General features: G+C 50.8%; 1 protein-coding gene across 1 annotated transcript in view; it reads left to right on the top strand.

Annotated features, from left to right (window-relative positions):
- Positions 1-18,377, top strand: part of cap2 (cyclase associated actin cytoskeleton regulatory protein 2) — a 323,980-nt gene that overhangs the window by 37,879 nt on the left and 267,724 nt on the right. The window contains exon 2 of the mRNA XM_038796992.1: positions 13,696-13,830. Within this exon, the coding sequence (XP_038652920.1) occupies positions 13,704-13,830 (127 nt within the window). The 5' untranslated portion in view covers positions 13,696-13,703. The remainder of the gene's footprint in view (positions 1-13,695; positions 13,831-18,377) is intronic.

The following is an 18,377-nucleotide window of genomic DNA, read 5'->3' as shown; positions in this document are numbered from 1 at the left end:
TCCTGTGTGGTCGTGTCGTGTCCGTCTGTTCCCTGTGTGCTGATGTCCTGGGTCATCGTGTCGTCACTGGGCTGGGCTGGGGAGCTGTTGTTGGAGCTGCCCTCCCCGTCGCTGCTAGAGTCCCTGTGGGCTGGTCGTCCAGGCGCTGGATGTGGACAGTGTCTGCCAGGTACGCCCGGTTGGTCTGCGGCGGTTGGCCATCCAGGTGCTGGATGCGGGCGGTGTCTGCCAGGTGCTTCAGGTCGGTCACCGCGTGGCCCTGCAATACACAATACACCATCATGGTTAGGCAGGCGCAGGAGGGTGTGGGTCGCGGTACGGGGTGAGGGGTGAGGAGGGAGTGCTCAGGGGGAAGGGCTGAGGGGTGAGAGCTGAGGGAGTAGGGCTGAGGGAAAGGGGGCCAGGCAGGGGGGGGGATCTCACAGTAGCGCCCCCCGACCTCGGCATGGGTATTCTCCCGGTCCTCGGGTGCACCGGCTATGTCCAGTGCCCTCTGCTTGTGCACGGTGAGCTGGCGCAGGTCAGGTTCACCCCCTCCGGTTTGGGCTCTCTCCCATTGGTTATGGGTGCTCTTTTCCTTGGGGGGGGGGGGGGGGGGGGGAACAACAGCATTGTTAGGTGGTCCACTTCATGCAGTTGGGTCTATGTTGGCATGGGTGCACAGGGCCAACGTGGCTGCAGCCATGTGCCTCAAGGCTGTGGTTGTACCATCCCCCTAGGGAGGGGGTGGGTGTCAATCGTGGGGGATAGGGGGATTGGTGCCATGGGCACACTGCTGGGTACTCACCCTGGCTGCCCTCAGTAGGTCGTGGAGCTTTTTGCGGCACTGTCACCGCGGTGTCACCGCGGTGGCACTCATGGCCGCGCCCATCTCCCTCCACAGACGATGAGCCACGTTGGCTGGCACTCTCCAGCCGGGTCCGGGGTACAGACGCCCCCTCCGCTCCTCGAGGACGTCCAGCAGCATCTCCAGGTCGTGGTGTGTGAACCTGGGCGCTGCTCGGCGTGGCGCCATGGTCCCCCGGCAGCGGCCTGTGCGCTCGCATCACCTGCTGTGCGCTGCGGCTTTACATGGCTCCGGGTCTCTGAGGCCGCACCACCGCGCTTCCCGCCATGCCCCTGCTAGCCCCCTTGTAGACTGGAGAATGGCATCTCGGAACGGGCGCCGTCAGAGAGGTGAAACACGCTCGTTTTCCTGCCACCGCCTGCACTCTGTCGCCGGAGTGGAGAATCGCGCCAAGGTGTTTGTTGTTTGTAGAGAGATTGAGCAGATTAATCCTATGCTCTCTCGAATTTAGAAGAATGAGAGGAGATCTAATTGAGGTGATGACGAGACCATCAATTCACGTGACACGTGGTTGAAAGTGAACAGTGGTTTTAATCGTCTTACAACAGAGCCTGCCTGTGACACGATGAACTCCAGATGAACTGCAGGCAGGCTCTCAGCATCAACCTTTATACTTCCGGTTAGGGGGGAGGAGCCGTGGGTGGAGCCAAGGGTGGAGCCCAGTACAAACTCCCGTACACTCCCAGAGCATCTCCCCCTCGTGGCAGAGCAGCGCAACTGCTCGTGTGCCGAGCTTACAGAGACATAGTAATACAGTCTGAATTACGCTACTGTGATTCACCACATTTACCCCCTGTAAAAAAATCAAGTCCGGCGGGGGTGGTGGCTTACAGATTGAGTCTGTCCGGTGGCCGAGTTGTCCGCTGTGATCGGCGGAGCCCCAGGGTTGCAGGCCCTTCTGGTGGCTGAAAAAATAAAGAGCCGCTCGTGAGGGGTCTGGTTGGTAGCGGTACATAAGAGGGACCTAATAGCGCGGAGCGCGTCGGGGAGGACTTCTTGCCAATGGGAGATCGGGAGATTCCTGGACTGGAGGGTCAGTAGGACGGTCTTCCAGACCGTCGTATTCTCCCTCTCCACCTGCCCGTTCCCCCTGGGGTTATAGCTGGTACTCCTGCTCGAGGCGATGCCCTGGCCGAGCAGGTACTGACGCAGCTCGTTGCTCATAAAGGGCGAACCCCGGTCGCTGTGTACATAGCTGGGGAAACCAAACAGGGTGAAGATACTATGCAGGGCCCTAATGACTGTGTGGGAGGTCATATCGGGGCACGGGATAGCAAAGGGAAAACGGGAGAACTCGTCTATGACGTTCAGGAAGCACACATTCCTGTTAGTCGAGGGGAGTGGCCCTTTAAAATCGATAGCGAGGCGTTCAAAGGGCCTAGAAGTCTTGACCAGGTGGGCCCTGTCTGGTCTGTAGAAGTGCGGTTTGCACTCTGCGCAGATCGGGCAATCCCTGGTGATGGCTTTTACCTCCTCGGTGGAGAAAGGCAGATTTTGGGCTTTAATGTAGTGGGCGAGCCGGATGACCCCCGGGTGGCAGAGGTCATTGTGGATGGTTCCTAAGCGGTCGCTCTGTGCGCTGGCACACGTCCCGCGGGACAGGTCATCTGGGGGCTCGTTGAGCTTCCCCGGTCGATACATAATATCGTAATTGTAGGTGGAGAGTTCGATCCTCCACCTCAGAATTTTGTCATTTTTAATTTTGCCCCTTTGCGAGTTGTCAAACGTGAAGGCAACCGATCTTTGGTCAGTGATGAGGGTGAACCTTCTACCTGCGAGGTAGTGCCTCCAGTGACGAATAGCCTCCACAATGGCTTGTGCTTCCATTTCGACTGAGGAGTGTCGAAGTTCCAAAGCGGAGAGGGTTCGGGAGAAAAATGCGACTGGTCTCCTTGCCCGATTTAGTGTGGCTGCAAGAGCTACCTCTGAGGCATCGCTCACAACCTGGAAAGGGACTATAGTCTATGACCATGTGGAATTTTACCCCGGTCTTGACAACCACCACCTGAGCTCTCCAGGGACTGTTATTGGCCACTATGATCCCCTCACGTAAAAGCCTCTGAACCTCGGATTGAATGAACACCCTGTCCTGCAGGCTGTACCGCCTGCTGTGAGTGGCTATGGGTTTACAGTCCGGAGTGAGGTTGGCAAAGAGGGGAGGGGAGGAGATTTGCAGCGTGGCTCGGCTGCAGATAGTGAGTGGGGGTAGGGGTCCGCCGAAGCTGAGGGTGAGAGTCCTGAGAGTGCATTGAAAGTCGAATCCCAATAAGAGTGGGGCGCAGAGTTCAGGCAGGACATATAGTTGGAATTTAGAATAGCTAGCGCCTTGGATTGTTAGAGTTGCAACGGTGCGCCCTTGGATATGGACAGAGCGGGAACCCGAAGCGAGGGAGATAGTTTGACGTGCAGGGAAAACGGGGAGCGAACAGTGTCTTACCAGATCTGGGTGTACGAAGCTCTCAGTGCTCCCGGAGTTGAAAAGGCACGGTGTACTGCACCCGTTGATTTTGACCGTTGTCATAGAGTTGTTGAGATGCTTTGGGCGCGATTGGTCCAGTGTGGCAGCGTTGAGTTGCGGGTAGTGGGCGACTCGGTCGGCTGCGCTGGGATGGCCCCGCGATGAGTGCCTGCTGAGGTCGCAGTCTTCAATCGAATTTTCTGAGTGTGGAGAGGATGGGGCCCAAGATGGCCGCCCCCGTAGATCGCACGTGGGGGGAGCGAGGAAGATGGCGTCCAAGATGGTGGCCCCCATGAGTCACCCATGGTGGACCGCGTGGTGGGGGTCCGCCATGGATCGCACATGGCGGGTGGGGGCGGAGTCGGGGCATAGGCCGCTGTGTTCCGGGGCCTGCGGGCCTGCGATTGCGGAGAGTGATTACTCTGTGCCGCTGGAGTTTTAGGGGCTGGGGCCTTCCTTTCCAGGCACACTCTGGCGTAGTGGCCTTTTCGCCCGAAGCTGCTGCAGGTCGCGTTGTGGGCCAGGCAGTGCTGCCACGGGTGCTGGGGCTGGCTACAAAAGTGGCAGGCTGGAGCAGCATGATGGCTGGGTGGCCGTGCGGCGCAGGCCTGGGGGAGTCGCTGGTCGGGGGCCCATGATGGGGTCGCACAGTCGGCAGGAAACGAGGTGAGGCTGCGAAATGAGACCTCCATGGTTGTAGCGAGTTCAACAGTATCTTCTAAATTTAGGGCCCCTTCTCCAGCAGTCGCTGGCGCACGTAATTTGATCTAAGGCCTGCAACAAAGGCATCGCGGACAGCAAGTTCTCTATGCTCTGTCGCAGTTAGAGCCTGATAATTACAGTCCCGGGATAAGCCTTTTAAGTCTCTGAGGAATTCTTCTAGCGATTCTGCAGGGCGCTGGCGGCGAGTAGTAAAAACATGGCGCGTGTAGACCTCATTGATAGGCCTCACGTACATTCTATCGAGTAGGGCCAGGGCCTCTGTATGTGAGCCGGTACAGTTTAGCTGAGTAGAACATAGAACATTACAGCGCAGTACGGGCCCTTCGGCCCTCGATGTTGCGCTGACCCGTGAAACCATCTGAAGCCTATCTGACCTGATATACGATGGCTCACCCTTGCATGCAGTAGACTGAGTTTCTGCTCCTCTGTCGTTTCTGGGGTGCTTGCTTTAGCCAGGTAGGCCTTAAAACATCGGAGCCAATGCGAAAAGATTTCTTTCGCCTCTGCATCCTGCGGGTCGAGTTCCAGTCGGTTAGGCTTGAGGGCTGATTCCATGGTTATTCCTTACTGTTTCTTAAGACGATTAAATTGATGAGACCATCAATTCACGCGACACGTGGTTAGAAGTGAACAGTGGTTTTAATCGTCTTACAACAGAGCCTGCCTATGACACGATGAACTCCAGATGAACTGCAGGCAGGCTCTCAGCATCAACCTTTATACGTCCGGTTAGGGGGGAGGAGCTGTGGGTGGAGCCATGGGTGGAGCCCAGTACAAACTCCCGTACACTCCCAGTGCATCTCCCCTAGTGGCAGAGCAGCGCAACTGCTCGTGTGCCGAGCTTACAGAGACATAGTAATACAGCGTGAATTATGCTACTGTGATTCACCACAGGTGAATAAGATGATAAAAGGTATTGACAAAGTAGACATAAAGCAGATCCTCCTATTGTGGGACAATCTAGAACGAGAGGTCACAGTTTTAGGATAAGCAGATTTAAAACAGTAATGAGGGGAAATTACCTCTGTGAATCTATGGAATTCAGTACCCCAGAGAGTGGTGGATGCCGGTACACTGAGTAAATTTAAGGAGGAGATAAACAGATTTTTAATTAGTAAGGGTGGATGGGTTATGGAGAATGGTCAGGAAAATGGAGTTGAGGCAAGATGAGATCAGACATGATCGTATTGAATGGTGGAGCAGACTCGAGGGGCTGAATTGCCTAATCCTGCTGCTAATTCTTGGCCGGGATTTCGGAGAATCCCGGCCAAGTGTTGACGCCGGTGTAAACACCGGAGTGCAATTCCAGTTGATTCCAATAACCAATGGATCAGATCTAAGCTCTGCAGTCCTGCCACATCCAGCTTTGAATGTTGGCGGGCAATTAAGCAATTCAGTGAAGGAGGAGGCTCCACAAATATCCCCATCCTCAATGATTGGGAACCCAGAACATTCGTGCAAATGATTCGGCTGATGCATTTCAGCCAGAAGTGCCGAGTGGATGATCCATCTCTGCCTCTTCTGGAGGTCCCCAGTATCACGGATGGCAGTCTTCGGCCAATTTGATTCTCTACACGTTATATCACAAAATGGTAGAAGGCACTGTATACTGCAAAGGCTATGTGCCCTGACAATATCCCAGCAATAGTAGTGAAGACATGCTCCAGAACTTGCCACAGGTACATCCTGTATACAAAAAGCAGGACAAATCCAACCCGGCCAATGCCACCCCATTAGTCTACTCTTGATCATTAGTGAGTTGATGGAACAGGTCATCAACAGTGTAATCAAGTGACACTTGTTTCGCAATAACCTAACTGATGCTCACTTTGGCTTCCGCCGGGGCCATTCGGCTCCTGGCCTCATTACAGCAGTGGTTTTCAAACTTTTTTTCCTGGGACTCATTTTTACCAACCGGCCAGCCTTCGGGACCCATCCCGGCCGTTCTTCACGACTCACGCCGGCCGACCACGCCGGCATTATTAAAAGCCGGCTCTTGCGCGCAATTTGCGCGATTGGAAGCGCCCGGACGGACGGCTCCGCTCGCGGGTACCACTCCCGACTTTGACAATGCCTGCATTACAGCATTGGTTCATACATGGACAGAAGTGATGAACTCCAGAGGGGAGGGGAGAGTGACTGCCCTTGATATCAGGGCTGCATTTGACCGAGTATGGCATCAAGGAGCCCTAGCAAAACTAGAGTCAATGGAAATCAGGGGAAAATCCTCCATTGGTTTTAGTCATACCTAGCACAAAGAAAGATGGTGGTTGAAAATCAGTCATCTCAGCTCCAAAACATCACTGTGAGAGTTACTCAAGTAGTGTCCTAGGCTCAACCATCTTCTGCTGCTTCATCAATGACCTTCCCTCCATCATAAGGTCAGAAGTGGGGATGTTTGCTGATGATTGCACAATGTTCACCATTTGCAACTGTTCAGAGACTGAGGCAGTCTATGTCTAAATGCAACAAGACCTGGGCCGGGCTTAGGCTTATAAGTGGCAAGTAACATTCACGTTATAGAAGTGCCAGGCAAGGAACCATGCGGCGAGTAATTCTCTACCTGACTCCCCAAAGCCTGTCCACAATCATCTGCAAGCCACAAATCTGCAGTGTGATGGAATACTCTCCACTTGACTGGATTAGTGCGGCTCCAGCAACACTCATGCTTGACACCACCCAGGAAAAAGCAGTCCGCTTGATTGTCATTCCTTCCACCATCATTTATTCCCTCCACCACTGATGCACAGTGGCAGCAGTGTGTACCATCTACAAGATGCACTGCAGGAACTCACCAAGACTCCTTGAACAGCACCTTCCAAATCCATGACCACTACTATCTAGAAGGACAGGGGCGGGATTCTCTGGCAGCATTCGCCTGGCGACCAGAGAATCCCGCCCGAGGTCAATGAACTTCTCCATTATCTGTGGCAGTATTGTGGTGGGTGCGGTGGAAGAATCCAGCCCAAAGGCAGCAGATACATGGAAACACCCACAACCTGGAAGTTCCCCTCCAAACTACTCACCATCCTGACTTGGAAATATATCGCCGTTCCTTCACTGTCACTGTCGAGGGCCAAAGGGCCTGTTCTGTGCTGGGCTGCTGTGTAAAAATCCTGCTCCCTCCCCCACAGCACAGTCAGTGTACCTGCACATTATGGGCTTCCTTCTCAACGACAATTCAGGATGAGCAATGAATGCTGGCCTTGCCAGAGAAGCCCTTGAATGAATTTATTTTAAAAATCTGGCAGGATCTTATTGAATCAAGTCTCAAAGGACTGAATGGACCACTCCTACGTTCTTATGAAGTATTTGCTAATTCTATTTGTAATGAACTCCAATTGGCTTTATTGGTTGGCCAATTGGAGTATGAGCTCCCTCAATGATAGCTCATTGAGGGGGCCCATATAATCACCTGTGTAGGCTTTGTGAGCCAGTCTTAAGTTGACTGGACTGCTAGCAGCACTGTTTGTAGCTGCTCCTGTAATATCGTTATTGTAAATAAATATTGGTGTGGTGACGGAACTCCTGCCTCCCGTGGATTACTACAGTGGCGACGAGGTAAACTACGAATTTTGCGGAGACCAGCTGCCGCACTCGGAGGGTAAGCCTTGCCATTTTAAAAATGCCGTTTTTTGGGAGGTTAGAGGCATTCGACCCGGCTATTGAGGACTGGTCCCAGTATGTGGAGAGAATGTTTTACTTCTTCCGGGCAAATGATATACTGACGGACGAAAGGAGACGGCTTATCCTGCTGTCGGCGTGCGGACCCTCCGCTTTCGCCATTATACGTAGTCTGACTTATCCCTATGCGACGGACACGAAAACTTTCCAAGAAGTAACGGAATTGGTGAAAGAGCACTACGACCCAAAACCACCCCTCATTTTGCGTAGGTACAGATATTCTACACAGCGAAGCGGGAAGACAGGGAGTCAGTCACGAATTTCTTGACCCGCCTGAGAAGGCTGGCGGAAAAATGTGAGTTCGGCCCAACGCTAAATGAAATGCTTCGGGACCGGTTAGTGTGTGGTATAAACGATCTCACAATACAGAAACGCCTGTTGGCGGAAACGGACGTAGACTGCAGGCAGGCGTTACAGCTCGCACTGTCCCTAGAAAAGGCAGCAAGTGGGGCACAGGAACTACAGGGCACGCCAATGGAGGTAGATACCTGTGAGAGGGACTACCACAACGGGTCCTGCTGCCAGATAGCCGCTCTCAGGAAAAACCTGAGGAATAGAGGGAAAAAGGAAAACCCCAGAACTGCACCCAAGTCTGCCAGGACTAACTGGAGACAGAGGGAAGTACTGGCTGAGGCTCCCCCAACAGAGAAGGACCGTTTCTGGCACCAGACAGAGTGGGGTAACAACGACAGAAACCCTAGAAGGAGGTGGCAAAAGAGGAATAGCAGGTGGGGACGCAGGGAAGTACACAACCTAGAGGCCCCATCCTCCTCCGAAGGGGAACAATTATATAATATTACAACAAAGAAAGCAGAACCCATTAGGATTACCCCACGGGTGAACGAGCGGCCGACAATAATGGAAATAGACACGGGTGCGGCCGTATCAGTAATGGGAGTGGCAGCATTTAGAAAAATCAAAGATGGACTCCAGCCACTAACCCTAACAAAAACATCGACAAAACTTAAAACCTACACGGGGGAACCCCTGGAAGTTCTAGGCATGACTCATGTACCTGTGGAATATGAGAAACAATTGCTCAGATTACTGTTGACGATAGTAGAGGGCTCCGGACTGAGCTTAATTGGACGGAACTGGCTGAAAGACCTAAAATTAGATTGGATGAAAATTTTCCAGAGTGGAAGCGGGCAGTTGAGCGGAGTACTCCAAAAATACCCGGAGGTCTTCCAGGAAGGTTTGGGGGAAATCATAGGCGCCAAAGCAACTTTGCATGTAGACCCAGAAGCCCTTCCGAAATTTTGTAAGGCTAGGCCGGTACCTTTTGCATTAAGGAAGAAAGTAGATGACGAAATAGAAAGGTTACGGCGCGACGGCATTGTCAGACCAGTACAATGCTCGGAATGGGCAGCGCCGGTGGTACCAATTTTGAAGCCAGACGGCTCGATACGTCTCTGTGGAGATTTCAAACAGACAGTAAACAAATACGCACTGCTGGACAAATACCCAATCCCGAAAATTGACGACCTATATGCCAAATTGGCAGGTGGGCTTTTGTTCACGAAACTAGACATAAGCCACGCCTACCTGCAGTTAAAACTGGACAAGGGCTCCCAGAAGTTCGCTACGATCAACACCCTGAAGGGCCTTTTTCGTTATACTAGGCTACCTTTTGGAGTGTCATCGGCCTGCGCTATATTCCAGCGTACGATGGAAAATATTCTGCAGGGACTACCGCAGGTGGCGATTTATTTGGACGATGTCTTAATCACGGGTAGGACAAACAGGGAACACTTAAGGAACCTGGAGGAAGTGCTCAGGCGTTTCGCAAAGGCAGGCGTACGGCTAATAAGGGAAAAATGTGTTTTTCTGGCCACACAAGTGACGTACCTGGGATATAAAGTAGACGAGTCAGGCTAACATCCATTAGAAGACAGAGTAAGGGCAATAAAAGAAGCCCCAGCTCCCACCACGGTCCAGGAGTTACGATCATTTCTAGGGTTGGTAACTTATTATGGAAAATTTATTGAAAATAGGGCGTCCATCCTGGAACCCCTCCACCAGCTACTAAAAAAGGGGCAAGAATGGAAATGGTCCACCCGCCAAAACCGAGCATTTAGGGACATTAAGGAACAGCTGTCATCCGAAAATGTCCTAGAGCATTATGACCCAAGGAAGGAGTTGGTGGTCACTTGTGATGCATCCCCATACGGGGTAGGAGCCGTCTTAGCCCATTGAGGAAGGAATGGGGAAGAACGGCCAGTAGCCTATGCTTCGAGGACCTTGGCGATGGCTGAGAGGAAGTACGCCCAAATCGAGAAGGAAGGACTGGCGGTGATATTCACAGTAAAAAAATTTCACCAGTATCTGTACGGGAGGAAATTCACCATAGTGACGGACCATAAGCCGTTATTAGGGTTATTAAAAGAAGACAAGTCAATACCCCCGATTGCATCAGCTAGAATCCAACGCTGGGCGTTGCTACTGGCGGCATATAGATACGTTCTGGAGCACAGACCGGGAACGCGTGTAGCACATGCAGATGCTTTGAGCAGACTTCCCCTCCCGGACACTCCGCCGCAAATACCAAAAGTGGAGGAGATAGTAATGACTCTAAATTTTTGGACACCCTACCAGTAGACGCACAACATATTCGGTTGTGGACGCAAAAAGACCCAGTTTTAGCCAAGGTGAAGCATTTACTGCTAACAGGGGAACTGGAAAGACCATTGGAGCCCCAGATGCACCCATACTGGAGCAGAAGGGACCAAATAACCGTAGAAAACGGTATCCTATTATGGGGAGCCCGGGTAATCGTCCCAGCTCAGGGCCGTCAGGCAATCTTAACTGAGTTACATCACGGACACCCAGGGGTGTCTAAAATGAAGATGCTAGCTCGAAGCTACGTTTGGTGGCCAGGTTTGGACACAGACATAGCAGCCTTGGTACGTCGGTGCCAGGAGTGCCAACAGGGGCAAAGAGCATCGCCATTGCACCCGTGGGAATGGCCAGGCAGACCGTGGACCCGCCTGCATATTGACCACGCCGGCCCTTTCATGGGCTCAATGTTTTTGGTGATAGTGGACGCCCACTCCAAATGGTTGGACGTCCACCGGGTAAACACGGCAAGTACAGCATCGACAATTGAAAAGCTCAGGGCCTCGTTTGCAACACATGGACTTCCAGAGGTATTGGTGTCGGACAATGGAACGGCATTCACAAGTGGAGAATTTGGAAAATTCCTGAAGGAAAACGGAGTCCGTCACATCAAAATGGCCCCTTACCATCCAGCGACCAATGGCCTGGCAGAGAGAGCGGTCCAGACACTTAAAGCGGGACTCAAGAAGCAGCCGGCAGCGTCAATAGACACAAAGATCTCCCGCTAGCTGTTTGATTTCAGGACCACACCGCATTCCACAACGGGCATACTGCCTGCTGAACTCTTAATGGGAAGGCGGCTGCGAACGAGGCTGAGTCTCCTTTTCCCAAATTTAACGGGGAAAGTGGAGAAACATCAGGAGGCCCAACGAAGGGGGCATGATAATAGTCGGCAGCAGAGACATTTCCAGCTGGGGGCACCGGTTTGGGTCAAGAATTATGGGAATGGACCAACGTGGGTCAAAGGCACGGTAGAGTCCCAAACAGAGCCCATATCCTATGAGGTTTCAATAGGAGGTAAGGTGCTGAAGAAACACCTAGACCAAATAAGGGCAGCGGAACCACACCTGGAGGCAGGCGAAGCAGGACTGCCTCAAGCTGGGATAGCCCAGACGGAAAGGATACCCACACCCCAGCCCCGAGCAATTTCTCCAGAACCCGTCATCCAGTCATCAGAGTCGGAGATGGACACACTCGACGAGGCCGCCGCGACACCTCTCCCCGAGGAGGAGGAAGAACAACTTCCAAGGAGGTCGTCAAGGAAAAGACGGGCACCTATAAGGTACACCCCGCCCACTTCGGAGAACGACCCGGCGGACGACACAGAGGTGTCAGACCCAGACATGAAGAGCGGGAAGAAGCTCAGAGGAATGCCAGCTGGCAGGAATTCCTCGGACCTTGGGGGGGAGGGGTTTAATGAACTCCAATTGGCTTTATTAGTTGGCCAATTGAAGTATGAGCTCCCTCAATGATAGCTCATTGAGGAGGGCCATATAATCACCTGTGTAGGCTTTGTGAGCCAGTCTTAAGTTGACTGGACTGCTAGCAGCACTGTTTGTAGCTGCTCCTGTAATATCGTTATTGTAAATAAATATTGGTGTGATGACGGAACTCCTGCCTCCCGTGGATTACTACACTATTGTTAACCTCAACCCTTGTTCTTTTACACCCAGTTGATCTTAAAAAAACCTATTGGCATTTCCTCCATTTTCTTCTTTCTTTCAATTAATAATTGAGACAAAGCTTCCATTGCTGCACTTGTCACTATTCTGATGCACAGACTATTTTCTTTGGAAAGCACCAAAGTAAACTTGTGCCGCAGGGGTAGCATCCCTGTCTCTGAGCCAGAAACTCCACGTTCAAATTCCACCTCAGGACTTGATGGACAAGGAAGGTGTGTTCATAATGCAGCCGAACAGGTTGAATATCAGCCTGAAAAACCCTTCCAACACATCAGTTGTAGACGGAGAAAGTGGGAGAGACTCCTGGTCACCCGTGCTTGATGTGGAGTGGTTCCCCCTCAAGTTATAGACTCCGCGACAGGATAGCGACCTGATCCAGGAAAAAAACAGCTATGGAACCAGATATTAATGATGTGACCATCAATTTACTCGAGACACGATAGGAAGTAAACTGTGGTTTTAATAGACTTACAACTGAGCCTGCCTGCAACCAGAAGAACTGAGGGTAGACTTACAAGGCTGCAGCACTTTATACTTCCGGTAGTGGGAGGAGCCATGGGCGGAGCCGAGGGTGGAGCCCTGTACAAGCTCCACATCGTCCCCTGTGGGCAGAGCCGCGCAACGGCTTACAGACAGAGCCCACAAGGACACAATGCTATATAGTGTGAACGCAATACTATACAGTGTGAATTACATGATGTACATTCACCACAATTAATATCTGATACTAGCGTGGGAAGAGAAACAACATGAAATAACCAAAGTTAATTCCTGTGCTGCAACCAGAAAACAAAGCAAAAGGATAAATTAAACCAGAATAACTTTCTGACATGAGTTCGGTTAGTACGATCTTTTTAGTCAGTCTGAACCAAACTCCATCAGCTTATATTACCTTTCAGGTTCTGTGCATCTTGACATTTAAGTTTTTTGGCAGCTGCAAATTTCTCATCAATCGATAGTGAAGGGCTCATCGAGTACAGGAGGACATCATTGGATCAGGTGAGAGGGTGTTGGCACTGATGAATTCTTTTGGGGTTTGGTTAAGACTGACAAAAACGATTGTAATATCCTAACATACTAGAAAGTTATTCTGGTTGCAAAGAAATAATCTTGTCTTTTTTCTTTTGCTATGTTTTCTGGCTGCAATATTTACTTTTTTTAAACATTAGCCTGTGCACCAGAATAATGGCAAGTGAAGGTGAATGGTTTACTGTTTCATCATTATAGTACTAATGCCATTGATGTCCATTAATGGCAAAGCAATTAGCCTGCTTTAGGAAGGTGTAACATGTATTGTTTGTAACATAACCATCCAGATTATTACATAACTGGGCTAAGAGAACCTTAGTGTATGTATAACTCAGCTCAAAGATTCATCAAAAATTTTCTTTCCGGAGTGTGGAATTTTCCACTGACATTAAAATGGATGCCGACACTGCAGAGAAAACGGGCTGTTGTTATTTTTCCTGCCTATGGTAGAGAGAGCCCGAAAAGGAGAAGCCTTCAATGTTTATTCGTTTGGAGAATACATTTCTTAAGAATTACAACTTTTCAACCATGATGTTGTCTGCACTCACGTAATTGATATCCTTTTGCTACTAACTCAGATGGACCTGTTTTTATATTTTAGGAATGATTAACTGTTCAAGATGTCTGTTTAATTATCCTTGGCTGATTTCTTTCAGTATAACCTATGATGGCAGAGTTGCAGGATTTAGTGGAACGTTTGGAGAAGTCTGTTGAACGACTGGAGTTGGCATCTTTGAAGATACCAGGTGCTCTGTCCCCAGTTTCTGATGCAGTGAATGGGGACAATGGAGGTACTGCACTGGAATTTTTACATTTGTTCTTGTGTGAGTGTTGGTAACCATAATCACAGATTTAAGATTCAAATCAGCAAAGGAAGCAGAGGGGAGACGAGGTTTTAAAAAATATATGCAGTGTATTTTTATGATCTAGATCTAGAATATAGATTTACTAATAATTTGCATAAATACTTTCAAGTGGGCCGCACGGTGGCGCAGTGGTTAGCTGCCTCACGGCACCGAGGTCCCAGGTTCGATCCCGGCCCCGGGTCACTGTCCGTGTGGAGTTTGCACATTCCCTCCTTGTTTGAGTGGGTTTCGCCCCCACTACCCTAAGATGTGCAGGGTAGGTGGATTGGCCACGCTAAATTGCCCCTTAATTGGAAAAAATGAATTGGGTACTCTAAAATAAAAAAGATAAATAAATATTTTCAAAAGCGAATTACTTAAACACATGAAAAGAAAACATTTGCAGGGAAAGAGTAGGACTAATTGGATTGTTTTTTTTTAAATGAGCTGGAACAGGCAAAATGGGCCAAATGGCCACCTTCTAAGCTCGCTGATTCAAACATACATCTAAATATTGCACTTAATTTTTATATCATGCACAAAATATCTGCCACAATTCCTCTCACTCTTTTCTGCCACAACCCTTTTTTAGATCATTTCGACACTTTAGGTCAAAAACTATTGCCGGTGATTTTTATTGTATAAACTTAGCACATACTGTTGAAGTCATACCTCACACAGGAGAAGACGGTTGTGGTTGTTTGAGCCATCTCTGGGGCATCACTGCAGGAGTTTCTCAGTGTGGAGTCCTGGACCCAACTGTCTTCTGCCTCTTCATCAATGACCCTTCCTCTATCATAAGGTCATAAGTCATCCATTTTGGTCAGAAAAAATGGAAAGGCAACTTATTATCTAACTGGAGAGACACTTTGGGGTGCTACGGTGCAGAGCGATCGGGGCATCCTTGTGCATGAGTTGCAGAAAACTAGCATGTAGTTACAGCAGGTAATAAAGAAGGTAAATGGAATGTTGGCATTTATAGCTAAAGGAATAGAGTTTAAAGGTAAGGACATTTTGTTGCAACTATACAAAGCATTGGTGAGACCGCATCTGGCGTACTGTGCACAGTTTTGGTCCCCTTATTTGAGGAAATATGTAGTGGCATTGGAGGCAGTTCAGAGGAGGTTCACTAGATTGATTCCAGAGATGAGGGGTTTGTCTTATGAAGAGAGATTGAGCAGTTTAGGCCTTGACTCTTTAGAAGAAAGAGGGGAGATCAAAGTGAGGTATATAAGCTGATAAAAGGTATAGATAAAATAGACATGGAGTGGATGCTTCCTCTTGTGGGGCATTCTAGAACGAGAGGTTATAGTCTCAGGATAAGGGATTGCAAATTTAAAACAGAGATGAGGAGAAACTACTTCTCGCAAAGGATCGTGAATCTGGATTTGCTACCCCAGAGTGGAGTGGATGCTGGGACAATGAGTAGATTTTAGGAGTTAGATAGATTTTTAATTAGTAATGTGCTAAAGGGTTACGGAGAACAGGCAGGACGGTGGAGTTTTTTCTTTTTTTCCAATTAAGGGGCAATTTAGCGTGACAAATCCACCTACCCTACACATCTTTTGGGTTGTGGGGGGTGAGACCCACGGAGACATAGGGGGAATATGCAAACTCCACACGGACAGTGACCTAGGAGGACGGCAGAGATGAGGCCACGATGAGATCAGCCATGATTGTATTGAAAGGTAGATCAGGCTTGAGAGGCTAAATTGCCTAATCCTGCTTCTAGTTTTTATGTTCTAAGAAAGAACTATTCTGTCTAATTCCACCTTCAGGCTCTTGGTCTGTAGTCCTGTAGGTAACATCACCTCCAGCACAAATCTGGGCCGGGATTCTCTCTTCCGGGGACGAAGTCCTCACACCGGCGCCAACGACTCCGGCGTCAACGGGCCCCCAAGGTGAGGAAATCTCACCTGTCTAGGGGGCTAGGTGTATGCTGGGGGGGTTGCCGCCGCTCCAGCCGGCGCCGAAGGTACTGCGCAAGTTTGCATGGAACGGCCGTCGTGATCTCACATATGCGCTGAACCGCCGGGGTGATTCCACGCATGCGCAGACCGGCCGTCGTATTTTGGCGCATGCTGTTTTCCGCGCTGGCCATGGCGGAGCCCTACAGGGGCCGGTCAGAAGGAAGAAGTGCCTCCACGGAACAGGCCCACCCACAGATCGGTGGGCCCCGATTGCGGGCCAGGCCACCATGCCCCCCCCCCCCCCCCCCCCCCCGGTCGGATCCCCCCGCACCCTCCTGAGGACCACCTCGGCCGACTTACCTGCCAGGTCCCGCAGTGTGGAACCATGCGTAACCCACGCCAGTGGGACTGGCCAAGATCGGACGGCCGTTCGGTCCATCGGGGCCCGGAGAATTGCCGGGGGGGGGGGGGGGGGGGGGGGCACTGCCAACGCCCCCCGACCGGCCTGGTGTGAATCCCGCCCCCACACGAAAAACGGCACCGGAGAATACGGCAGCCGGCGGCGGGGCGGGATTCACGCCGCCCCCGGGGATTCTCTGACCTGGCGGTGAGTCGGTGAAACCCGCCCCTGGTGTTCTTGATTAATAAGGGGACCAGGAGTAATGGGGCGAAGGCCAATTTTGAATGGGAATGAGGAACATATCAGCCGTGATCGAAAGGCGAAGCAGACTCGATGGGCCAAATCGCCTAATTCTGCTCCTATATCTTATGGTCTTATGGATGATTTGTACAGTGTTCAGGACTAGTTGTGACTCCTCAGATACTGAAGCAGTCTGTGTCCATTGCAGCAAGACCAGACAATATTCAAACTTCGGCTGATAAGTGGCAAATAACGTTCATGCCACACATCTACCAGGTGATGACTTTTATCAAGAGAAAGTCTGATCATCTTCCCGTAGACATTCAATGCAATTTTCATCACCGAATTCCCCACTATCAATATTGTGGGGGTTACTATTAACCAGAAACTTAACTGGACCTGTCATATAAGTATTGTGGCTATAAAGGCTGGGAAGGGCAAATTACTCTTTCCCTGACTCCCCAGAGCCAGTCCACCATCTACAAAGTACAGGTCAAGATTGTGATGAAAAGTTCTCCACTGGCTGAATGAGTGCAGTTCCAACAACACTCAAGCAGCTCGACACAATGTGGGATAGAGCAACTTGCATGATCAGCATTCCATCCACCACTGTAAACATATATACATAGAATTACTTGGTATTTACAGCACAGAAACAGGCCATTCAGTCCAATGTTTGGACTCCACACGAGCCATCTCTCACCTATGTATTTTCTCAAGAGCCAATGCTCTTGCAACAGCAACCTCCAAACTTCAGAACTGCACTACCCGAAAAGAAAAAGGCAAGTACTCCTGCAGGCCACACACCCTCCTGGCTTGGAATTATATCCTTCACTGTCAGTATGTCAAGATCCTGTAACTCCCTTCCTAACGGCACTGTGACATGCCTATACTAGATGGACTGCAGAGGTTCATAGATCATAGAATTTACAGTGCAGAAGGAGGCCATTTGGCTCATCAAGTCTGCACCGACCCCCAAACCCACACCTCCACCCCATCCCAGAAACCGCACCTAACCTTTTTGGACACTAAGGGCAATTTAGCATGGCCAATCAAGAAGGCAGCTCACTATTATCTTCTCGAGCAATTAGGGATGAACAACAAATGTTGCCCTTGTCAGCGAGCTCCCACCCAATCAAAGAATAAAGCAAAACAAACACTTAAAATAAATGGGTTAGCTCCCTAGTCTTTGTTGAACTACATGTGCTCATGTAGTTTAATGGGCTCCATGAGGCGATGATCTTCACAGTGGGATATATGGAGGCTGACAGGAGGATATGCTGCTTCACATTTACAGTAGAATAATTGACTTGAGGTTCTGACTCCAAAATCCTTGAATTTTCAACGAGATCCAAGCGCTAATGCAGGTTAGTCAGAAATAAGGGGCGCGATTCTCCGAGCCGCGCCGCATCGAGGTAGCCGTCGTGAACTCTGTCGAGTTCAACGACAGCGTGAAACGGCCCCGATCGTGACCTATTCTGGCCCTGGGAATGGGCTAGCATCGGGGCCGCATGGAACACGGGGGCGTGACGTAGAATGCGCATCGTAAGTGCGCGACGCCCGAATGACGCCGCTCCGTGTCGTAAAAGGGCGCGGTCCACGCAGAGAAAGGAGGGAGGGAAATGTCGGAGCCACGGAGGGCCGTCCCGAGGTTCCGTGATACGGACCTGGAGACCCTCCTCGATGAGGTGGAGCAGCGCAGGGGCATCCTCTGCCCAAGACGAGGGCATCGCCACCCTTCCAGCGCATGGTGACGTGCCTGGCGTGAGGTGGGCACGGCAGTCAGTGTTGTGGGGCTGACCCCTCGGTCCGGGGAGCAGTGTCGAAAGAAGCTCCACGACCTCACCAGGGCTGCCAGGGTTAGTGCCACGAGGGTACCCCCGGGTCACAACCATCCCCCCCATGTCCCTCATCAGCCCCCCCCCCCCCATCCCCCCCCCCCC

The sequence above is a fragment of the Scyliorhinus canicula genome, chromosome 5 (genome assembly GCF_902713615.1).
Source record: "Scyliorhinus canicula chromosome 5, sScyCan1.1, whole genome shotgun sequence".
Classification (NCBI taxonomy): Eukaryota; Metazoa; Chordata; class Chondrichthyes; order Carcharhiniformes; family Scyliorhinidae; genus Scyliorhinus; species Scyliorhinus canicula.
The sequence above is the reverse complement of the archived record's forward strand: the minus strand, read 5'-3'. Positions and strand labels throughout refer to the sequence as shown.